Source organism: Diadema antillarum, unplaced genomic scaffold, assembly GCF_040938485.1.
Source record: "Diadema antillarum isolate AM-2024a unplaced genomic scaffold, OU_Dant_1.0 seq00000688_RagTag, whole genome shotgun sequence".
NCBI lineage: Eukaryota > Metazoa > Echinodermata > Echinoidea > Diadematoida > Diadematidae > Diadema > Diadema antillarum.
Window position 1 is genome coordinate 825873 of NW_027271593.1, and position 11628 is coordinate 837500.

At 37.7% G+C, this 11628-nt stretch overlaps 1 protein-coding gene across 1 annotated transcript; it reads right to left on the reverse strand.

The window, feature by feature from the left end:
• Nucleotides 1-5459: 5459 nt before the first annotated feature.
• Nucleotides 5460-7298, reverse strand: LOC139737277 (E3 ubiquitin-protein ligase TRIM71-like). The gene has a single exon (XM_071647953.1). The coding sequence runs from the start codon at nt 7296-7298 to the stop codon at nt 5460-5462; it is 1839 nt and encodes a 612-aa protein (XP_071504054.1).
• Nucleotides 7299-11628: the final 4330 nt, after the last annotated feature.

Below are 11628 nucleotides of genomic sequence, written 5' to 3' on the forward strand. Positions count from 1 at the left end.
CGTGCGGTAGGAATATCAGCATCATCACACTGTATACATATATATATATATATATATATATATATATATATATAGTGACAGCAAATGACAGTTAATATACTGGCAGCAAAACTTGCACATAGACGTGGCTGATGTTGGGAAACACGGAAGTTATGCTTGGCCTAGGGAAAGGTATATTCCAACGTCCTTTGCTAATCATATTGGTACTTTACCAATAATTGACAGATGATGTCACTGGCAGAATCTTTGTTTGGAAGGTTTTTCGTTGGTGTATCCAAGTAATCTGATAAAAAGTATAATACAATAATTATCACAACACATATGGCACACACTTATTCTTTTGGTCACATAAGTGATGGTCAAGGTATTATATCAATACATGTACAAGTCAACACGCATTTGCACGGAAGAGTCCCTTTAAGTGTGTATTTCAGAGTAAAGGTCAAATGCAGGTGCAGGTCATGTTCCAATAGCATGTAGTAAAGTAAGGAAACACAATGTAGATATGTCTTATCAGAACCGACATAAAATAAGAAATTCTTTCCACATTTGCACACTTTTCACAAAACATTGATGTAACATCCACATTTTTGTTTGATTTATTTAAATACTTTTGGAATGAAAATAAAATAGTATCAACCTCAGGACTGTTTTTCAATGAGTCCTTATATCACTTTACAACACAAAACAACACGTGACAGAGTGAAACATAATATCCACATCAAGAGAGAGAGAAACATACTGGCAATGTACAAGGTTAAGTGAGACTCTGCGCACTATAACAAGCAATGCTTCTTTGTAGATTCCTTATATTCCATGATATTCTACGATGGATATTGATCAATAAAACACCCTTTTCAATTCAATTCAATTCAATTCAATGCCACATGTAGTAATTCATTTATTTGTTGTATTTTGACAGTAATCTACTTACTTAGCATTCGACTTCTTGTTATGTATATCTTATATTTGTTGAAACGTGTAATGTGGAACAACAAAAACAAACAAACAAACAAACAAACAAACAAACGCACGAAAAAACAAACAATCAAGCTTCAAAATAAAAGAAGGCGTATTTAGAACATGTCATGATGATGTCACGAGACCTTACAAACTCTGATCCCTGAACTGTTTCTCTTCTTGCAATGGGAGGGGGGTAGAGAGGGCATAAATTAAGGCTACAGAGTAAAAGGTATTATGTAACGCGGCACATAGATGAATAGATGTCTATACTCTTACGTTGAGGGGATAGCAATTGTAACGAAACATTGCAATTTCGGCTACACATAAACACTAAAATACAAACATGTATCTGCATTGTAAAATATAAATCATGTTCACTTTCAAGCAAAGTACCGGTACACAGAAATTCTCATGTTGTCTTGACTATTGTAATAATCTTATCATTATGTAAACCTTGCTGCACAGGAGTGTGGGATGCCAATGAGTAATACGAAAAAAAAGTCTACTGCCAGCAATAATTAACACGCTGTAAATAACGAAAATGATTCTGCATTGTGTGTGATTAAAGTTTGATGAGATTACCAAACTGTTTCAAAAGATACACATTAAAAACCATTTTCTCTTTTTTTTCAAAGTTATGACTATAAACTCTGTGAATTGGCGAAATAAAATTGGCCTTACAGCTCTACCATGCAAATTTGGTTATACAAATATCATATGACATCAATCAATGGAGACTACAAATGACAATCGATACATTTTAGTCAACTTCAAATCGGTTAGTGTTGATAACATTAAATCGCGACCATTCTAATTGGTACATCACAATATCAGAAATATACCATCTCAAACTCCTCCGTTACAACAGTTTGTCACACGAACCGCCTTTGAACCTGAATCATACAAAGTTATCTACTTCAGTCAGTTCCGGTCACATCTTTAGCTCAAAGTCACATCGAGGTTCTTAGGGTTACACGTTTAGGTTTACACGAAATTAAGGCTTTGATATGAAACAATTCATGGAGTATTTCTTTTCCTCAATGCATTACACTCGATGATACCATTGTAACGCGTATAATAAGTGGAGCTACAAAACCTAACACTGACTTGTTTGCGGCTTCACAATGATGGTCAGACTTCTGATGCTTCTCAATGATGGTCAGATTTCTGATGGTCAGATTTCTGATGGTCAGATTTCTGATGGTCAGACTTCTGATGGTCAGACTTCTGATGCTTCTCAATGATGGTCAGATTTCTGATGGTCAGACTTCCGATGGTCAGACTTCTGATGCTATTTTTTCCCGACCTGCGTATCTCAAGACAACTACAATTGTATACTTTTACAAATGACTTAAATAATCTGTATCGAATACAATACCTATAAAAAACCCTTGAAAAATATATTATTTACTCATTATATATCTAGTGATCCACGTCCCACAAGCTTTGCTTTTTAGTGGATCACCATTTTCCATAATCAAATTTATTTTCCGCACGTCCACGAAGTATATATGCATTGTTCCTCCTAATTATTTTATATACATTGTATATATATATATATATATATATATATATATGAAGAGTTTGTTTGCAAGAACCGATAAGTCCATATTTTGCACAATGGAGATATTTGCAATTAAAGGTCAAGAAAAATAAAGAGAATAATAAGTTTTGACCATAACTTCAAAAATGTACCTTTGTAGTGAGCGATATATCATTTAAAAGGTATTATTTTGTACTTTATGACAAAGACCGTACTTCAAAATCTTCAAAAATGGACTTATCGGTTTTTGCGAACAAACTCTTCATATATATATATATATATATATATATATATATATATATAATCTATCTCGTATACTACATGAATCTTTTGCAAATGTTTGAACAATATTATTTCATGACATGTATACTTTGTACTATGTTTTGATTTTCGTTGATTGGAAATAAACTATGATTGAATTGAATTGAAGTGAATTGAATTGAATTGAATTGAATTGAATTGAAGCTCAAGTAAACAGTGATGACAATCACGGTTATAATATGTTGTTTTCACAGCCCACGAGAGGACGGTCATGTTCAAACATTACTTATGTCAATATATTATCCTGATCTCCTCTGTTAAGTCATACAGTGTCATGTTAAAATATTTAAACAACATTGTTTTATTCGAAGTCATCAAAATTAGAATGACAAGGGACTATAGATTACTAATGGAAGAAGTAGACATTGCGAAATGAAAAGAGCCCCAGGATTATGTTAAGGAAGTACATGTACAATGCTAAATATTTTATACAATCTGCAGAAATAACTCTCCCGTAGGAGGGCGCTCTTCAGCTCATAGCTCAATCTCTGAACGGCGCTCCAAGTCTTGTCGTATCACCGCTGTAAACACCTCATTTTATTATTCGCATATATTACCCCTCACAGTATAGTAACGTCACTTTAATTGATTAAGACAGAGGTACCACTGCAAGAATAGTTTGATGTAAAAAGCGATTACACACACACACACACACACACAAAATGGATCATTCATATTAAGATGACAATCAATATATTACATTAGTTTTATGGATAATTACACACAAACACTGAAAGGGGAAGTTTTCAAGTAATTTTATATAATTATTCATGTGGTTTGACTGAATGTAGCAATATTAGACGTATAAATATAATTTTGAACGTTTGAGGAAAATCGGACAATCCGTTGAAAGGTGTGAAATGTGAAAGTTTTGATGTCGTCAGCACTGGATGAGAAGACTACTACAGTCTCTATAGTGCTTTTTACACTTGCAAATTTTTGATTATAGTCCGGACTTTCCTTAGCCCACTGTCTGTTTACACTTGTTTTTGCCCAAGTGGGGTAGCCCCACCGATAATCCCGTACTATCTTGCCCTGCGAAAAAAAAAAACAGGGTTAGCACCACAAGCAAGAGAGTGTAAACAGAACGAAGAAAAATCCGGTGTTTAGCGACGGAGAAGACTGAAGTCCTAACCCCACTGACCAATCAGAAAGTACGGGACTAAGACATACCAGTGTAAAAAGGTAAGTTTTCTCTTTAGCCTGGGACAAGAGCTTAGTACGGGATTTATTGGCGATCATAAAAAGCTGAAAAAAGAATTGGTATGATACTAATGATAGTCCTGTGTCAGAGAAAGTACGGGATTAAGAAACACAAGTCTAAAAAGCGCTTGTCATAATTACCGAACAACGACACTTGAAACGAATACCTGTATAAAGAGAATCCCCCCCCCCAAAAAAAAGTCATACTTTTAGCATACTGAATAAGCAATTGGCGTATTTCTGTCATAAAGCAATGGAAATCTATCACCCTTTATATAATTATGTCAGTATCAAGTCAAAACGATGTATATCTTTTATGGATTTTTTTTTCAGTGGACTTTTAGGTCTGTATTTTCTTTACGTCGTTGTTCCGCAGTGACATCAAAACCTGTAGAACCACCTATACAGTCCAGAGTTGGCGGCATCGAAACCTTAAATATTCATACATTTTCAACAGAATGTCAGATATTCTCAAACTTCACTGATGTGTATTACTAATGTTTCTGCATGAATTCACTTAGTCCAAACTAAATCATTATTTGTGAAGACTTCTCCTTTAAATTAGGCTCTGATACCCATTCATACTGTAATGTAGGCCTACGCTAGAGGGGATATGTGCCGGCGTGATAATAATGATTCCCCCATGACACTTTTGTACTTGTGGTGAGTATAAGATGTTTATTGATTTCATGTTATCAGCATTAGTTCTCCCCCTCCCAATGTTGTTCCATTGTCAATAGAACAATAATATCGCAAAACATTAGGTTGCAAAAGATCCATGTTTGCCTCCAGAATGGTGAACCGTTCATAGAAAATAGAGTGCTTTAACTTTTCGACATAGGTCCTTTATCAAGAGTATGCATATTCATGTGACATCATGTTTAACAGAAAAAAAAAGGCCAAAGCAAGAGTACATAAAAATCATGATTCGTAGATCACAGTTGGCATCTTCAATCAATTTATAACTTGAGTTTTACTTTATACGAGAAAAAAAAATCACATGGGGGGACCTTAAAATGCAGAAGCTTGGATACCCATTCATAGTACAGTGTATCACGGGTTATGTACTCCCGTCATTACAATGATGTCCCTAAACAACTTTTGAACTAAAAATGAATATAAAAACTTTGAATTCATCTAAACATCATGAAATTTCCCTACATTCCAAAAAAAAAATGTTGTAACTGACTACAATTTACTTTTTAAATGGCCAACAATCCACAGAGAAGTGTAACTTTTTGAAATAACTAAGATCGTTTTAAGTGTAGAATATTCACATGAGTATACACAGAACAATGTGCACCCAAGTATTACATGTAAACATCAACCATCTTAATCCCTATAGTCAATAGTGTATTGTATTTACTCACTTCAGTTTTTTGTTCTACTACATGTATTCTATTGTAGAACACAATCATCTATCACACTATCACACATCAAATATGTAAAGTCTACCTCGAGTGCAGAAAGCTATCTCACCACTCTCAAACTCTTGTAGATAGCACCAACCTCTTTTTGGTTGTATTTTGAAATCAGTGATAATATTGTGCACGTGCTCCAAATCTTTCGTGTATCGATCGATACTGACGAGACCCTCCTCGCGTTTCACCCAGGCTACAATGACTGAGTCATCTCTACAAACAGCTGGGAAGGCAAACATACCCTCCTTCTTCAAGATATGTTCCTTCTTCCCATTACCATCGATGCACACTACAGCTGGTAAATCTGATACTATCAGTTTCCCCGTGGATGGAAAGGAGAATAACTGCGAAGCTTTATATCCATCACACATAATTTCCCTGACTGCCTTACCTCCCTGTGGGGTAAATACTTGGATCTTTTTGGACTTCCAATAACTCACGTAGATATTATCGTCTCTATCCACAGTGAGACCAGCAGCAATCCCTCCTTCACGGCCCATCGTCTCGAAACTGACGTCAAGCTTCTCCCACTGTGAAGTGTATAGTGACATCTCGTTGTTTGTATCACACACAGCAATTCGACCATAAGACAGGGATCCAATTTCAGAGACATAGATATCCTTTAGCACGGTCTGCTGTAACTCGCCATCAGGGGAGTAGAGATGGACTCCGCCGTGACCCGATCCCACTGCCATCTTACCGTCTGGTGCACGAGCCATACACTCCATGCAGTCTTTGACTGGGAGCTCTACGTCTGCTTTGACATCCCACGTGTAACCTTCCAGGTTTCCAAGACAAAGTTCGTTGACCTTCACGTATCTACGGAATGAAATCTTCAGCGCTCCTTCTGTCACACCTCTCGGTGATTGGTCGTCAGGATCAACTCGTCCAAGAAAGCTCTTCAAGTTCTCACACAGCGTGTCGTGTGCAATCACGGTGTCTTTCTCTAGCGGTACCTTTACACCGTTAGCCACCAGCTCTTCCATTGCTTTCATTTTACGAATTGTTTGGTGACTCTCTTCCTCCATAGTTTGTAATTCCTTCTCGAATTTTTCAGACCATTGTTTCACTTGACATTTCAGGGTCTCTCTTCTGGCTGACAATAGTTTTATATATTCCTCGTAGGTCTTGTCGATGCAATTATTGAGTCTTCTTATTATGTTTGCTATTTCATTGCGCTGGGTCTGTATGAAATCGATATGATTTTCAACGGATGTTGTTTTTGATTTTGCCTCTTTTTGTAACTCCTTGATAATTGTCATCAGTTTCTCCTCATGGATAGCTGCCTCTTCGATGTGATGCCCTGCTTGCAAGTGTCTTAACATGCCGCATCTTAAGCAGACGTACTCTCGACATCCGGTACAGAAGAACTCTTTATCATCGTTAGGATGGTTCTTACATTTCAGTCTCCTCTTAATCGGAACTTTCCCCGAAAGGATCTCACTCATAGCTGTCACTGTGTGAGTGGAGAATGGTGCCCAACTGGAATGCTTTGAGTCGCATGACTTACACATATATTTCCCACAGTCCTGACAGTAGGACACAGCTGGTGGATTTTCGTCCATCTTACAAGCTGTGCATGTTGGACTTTTGGTTTTCACTTCGTCTACAAGAGAACTCAACGGTATGTTTGTTTGTAACTTACTCGCATCTCCACTAGGTATGGGTGTTTCTTTCCTGCATACAGGGCATGTTATAGTTTGTTGCTCTGGTTGAGTTTGAAAGATACGTTGCAGACAACCTTTACAGAAGGTGTGAGAACATGTCAGTGATTTAGGTTGGTTGAAAAGTGCCAGGCAGATAGGACACTCCAGATTCTGGCTGCTGATATGATGAAACGTTGCCATGGTGTCTGTTTAGTAGCATAAGAAACACAAGATGGTATTAGATACATCGATAAGCATTAACAGAAGTATGGTTTGAGAAAATTAAAGAAAGGGGAAATGTCATGAGAAGCGAAATAAGCGAAATGAGAGAAATTTGATATTATTTGGAAACATGTGTCAGTTAAGCTGTTTGTATGTCTTGTACAAATATCCGTATCCTTCATGATTGATAGTCTTAAAATATTTTCTATTGATATTTTGTAGATAATTTATATATCCTGGTTTCGTTTGTCTTGGGAGGCATGTGAGAACTTTATTCATTTACCTCATACTTCAAGAGCAGAAATAATCACAAAGAAAATATCTCTTTCAGTCATTAAATTAGGTTACCACACCTTCATGGACGAACAGGACGGGCATCATTTTTTTTTTTTTTTTTTTATTAGGAAATGTGATGTGATATAACCGGATCAACAACTTTGCCCGTTAAGTATGTTGCGATCTGAAAGTATTAAGGTACACTCATAAGCTTATAAGCTAACAAGTTTGGAGGGACTCAAGTGCCTAAGAGAAGCAATGTCTAGATTTAAGCATTATTATTTGATGGACCAGTTGGCTGCACAATATACATCAAACACTTTTTGAATATCATATAGTGGTAATCTGCGGACAGTTCCAAGAATTCTACATGTATGAGTAGCCACCTCTCTCTTGTGTTTCATTGATTTCGTACCAGTGTAGTTTAAAACCACAAAGTGATCAAGCAGGCCATCTTTAACACACTAAAAAGGGAAGTCCGAAAGAGGTCTGATCTGTGCCAATTAAGTTCTACTCATATCTCCTAATACCCGGAAGTAAATTTGTTTGCACTAATGTCTGATAAAGTCCTTATGCGTTGTTTTATTTCGAATGGAGACGATTGCCAATATCTTTAATCAAACAGTATTATGAAAACAGGCTAACCCTGTCTTCATGGCGTACTATCATGTTACAATATTAACATAGGTTGTGGGGTAACTGCGACCAGCAGCCCCATACGCATAGCGTACGCTATGCGTATGGGGCTGCTGGTCGCAGTTAGTTGTGGGGTTACACATGTTGACCAAAAACCAGCAAAATAATTGAAGAAATGTTCATCAAAGGCACGAGGGAGAATCGATTCTAAGCATATTCACCAAGCATGCATTATTTGTGAAACTGCGTGTCACTACAAGTAACACAAGTGAGTCTATATTGTTTCGTATGCTTACCACGTATGCCGTATTTCCGGGCTCAATATTGCTGGTTGATGTCTGGCTCTGAAGTAGGCCTGCATGTAGGCATGGAGTAACAACCTGATGTCTGCTCAGCATGAGGGGAGGTGTGAACACAAATGAGGTTGAATGCTACTTTAAAGACCCACACAGAATATCAAGAGTTAGTTTTTGGTGAGAGAGATGCATTACGCAGCATTCATAAAAATACTAAAAATGGTCGGCCGAAGCAGGCATGCTCAGTATCAGAGGAGTGGGTGTATCTACCGTGACCTCTACACTGCCAATCTTTACTTATAGAAGCGGGTTTTCCCCACATCTCACATACAGTGTGTCTATCTGAAAATCACAGCGCATAATGAAAAGTCTCCCTCTATTGAAAGCGAGGTGTACATGCTACACACTGCGAGCTGAGATGAGACTTTTCTCAAAAGAGAAAGATAATACCGGTATAATATGCAAAAGTCGTCATGTGCAAGGACGAAACGACAGCAGTCTAAACAAAAGGCAGATGATTAGTTGGAAAATCATGTCCTTTATCCTTTTTTGGTATGAATATCTGATTTCTTGAATTCATAAGACTTATCAGATCACGGCAAAGAGCAAAGACTGATACGTGTTGATGTTCGCGGGGATAGCATTATGTTCTGCGGGGGGGGGGGGGGGTATACATCGATTGTAAAAGGGGGGTATGCGCAGGGTACCTTCCTGGTATGCCTCCTCCATGCACCATTGACAAAAGTTGAGCAGTATTCCATGTTAATATTATATCATAATCTCTTCGTATACACAGTATCCTACTTGACACATTTTCATTTGAAATCTCAGGATCTCTCCAAAAACTATTACGGATAAGTTATAATATCCTGCTCTACGGCGGATGGTCATTTCAGTTCAGGTTTGTTTCGTCTTAACACCTCTCCGACACAGTTGATTCAAAGTCTGCTGAATACTGTCTTTATGACAAGGGAACTCGAATTCTCTCCACCACAGCACAGGAATGAAAAAGCTGCCCACAGTCCATTTTTTGTTGATCAGTCTCATGCCGGTTTAGTGTGACATTTTTTTTTTTTTTTTTTTTTGGGGGGGGGGGGGGGTTTGTTGTTGTTGTCATACAGCTATGTGCTGAGACTTCCCCAGCTATCTTATATTATATTGTATAAATTGTATTGTGCTTTCTCTTTGCTGTGCTCATCCGGGGAGATTCAAAATTATAATCTCTTTTCACATGATAATTCATATTTTTGATATGTACTATGACGAATCATTCGTTGTGTTCAAGCGGCTGACTTGTCGTATAGAAAGAGCGCCAGCTATCGTTGAGCTGCTACCATATACCTGCTTTTTTGTCTTTTTTCATCCTTTAATTTCTACCTTCCTATAGCTTCCCACCATCTATTTCTCTCTCTTCCTCTCTCTCTCCCTCCCTTTCTCTCTCTGCAAGGCAAGTCGAACCAAGAAAAATGAGACTTTGCGAGCGGATTATTGACTGAAAAAGCGTTTTTATCGCAAATCGAGCTAACTCCATTTTTGTTAAGATGAGATATTTGTGATTAAAGCTGCTTAAAAAACAAAGAATGTGAAAAAATATATGGGACATATCTAATTATAACTTCTCGAATATTCCTTGGTATTTCTTAAAGAGAATAAGATAACGTCGAAATCATTACGTCTCCACACAATGCGTAGAACGGAATTACCCTGTATAGGAACGATCATTAATCGGAGAAGACCATATGACAGTATGAATGGCGTGACATTTAACAATGATAGGATAGCAGCAGATGTAGGGAGTGTGCAGTAGCCCGGATGCTGCTGCTGCAGTATTACGACATAGTGGTAATGATGGCAGTTGAAATAAGATGTACAAGAAGTCATAGAAGGGAAGCAATTATGACAATTCTAAGTATCAATCAAAAAGATGTTAAAAATTATTCTTCCATTCCTGATGACACTCCATAGGATGAATGTGAACATGGTATCACGAAGCTAACGAGGAACCTATCCTCATCTCATCTACTGTGAGCAATGTTCTCCGAAAATTGGCGAAGTTAAGGCTGATTGACCTTTTATTGTCGATGCGGCCTGAAGCCTGCTCAGTAGAATTTCATGAGCAATGTTGGGAATGAGTGGAATTTTGGTCGGTAAGGAAGACGAGGTGATAACATGCGACAGACGCAGTTGACTGGATAGAGAGAAAGGGAGAGGTTATATTATGGAAATAATAGAGGGACTAATGGCGGTGCATCCGCCTTCTCGATGAAACGCAATACCGCTGACATTATGCAAATCCCTTGCAATGGAATCTACAGAGAATTGTGACGGAAATTGGCGATCGTCATGCAGAGGCATCACACAGGACCATCGAATTGGATTTTGAAAGATTCGAAGGAGCTGAAGAAAGAAAACACTTCTGTGATAGAGCGGGGGTAGATCCATAAATACGTATTTTTTTAGCCGTTTTAAATCCAACTACCTCATTCCCATCGACTATGTCTGACAGAAAAACAAAAATGTCTGTCCATTGTTTAATAATTGCTTTCTTCCTAGGCTGGGGTCTATAGCTTCGAGGAAAATATATGCCATGACGAACGCGAGGTCAATCTAAGGCATTTCTATTTTTTTTCTAATTCCTTACCCATGCTTTCTCAGTAAGCGGATCACATAAAGACGTCAGCGGTTATGTTTTAAATCTTAGAATGTGATATTCCTTGAATAAAGATTGCGGTTTCTATATCTATTGAAATATTTATCTATTAGCATCATCTGGCCCTTTTAAAGGGAGAACCAAGAACAACGTACCTATGACATTCGGCTATCTAGCTAAGTGTGGGCGTAGCGTAGAGCGTCGTCGCCCATTCAATCATGTTGTACATGGTCAATTAGTGGGATTTGGTGACATGATTAAATCGAATTAGATAATTAAACAAATACCACAAAAATGTTTGTGTTACTGCTCAAATACTCGTAGATCGTGCAGCAGAACGGAGTTAGTTTGCACATGTACAAGATATTTGGGGGTGTGAGGAACGGGGGGGGGGGGACACTCATCTGACAAGCATAAAAGGAAAGTCGCCTCATGGGTTTGATCTTTATTT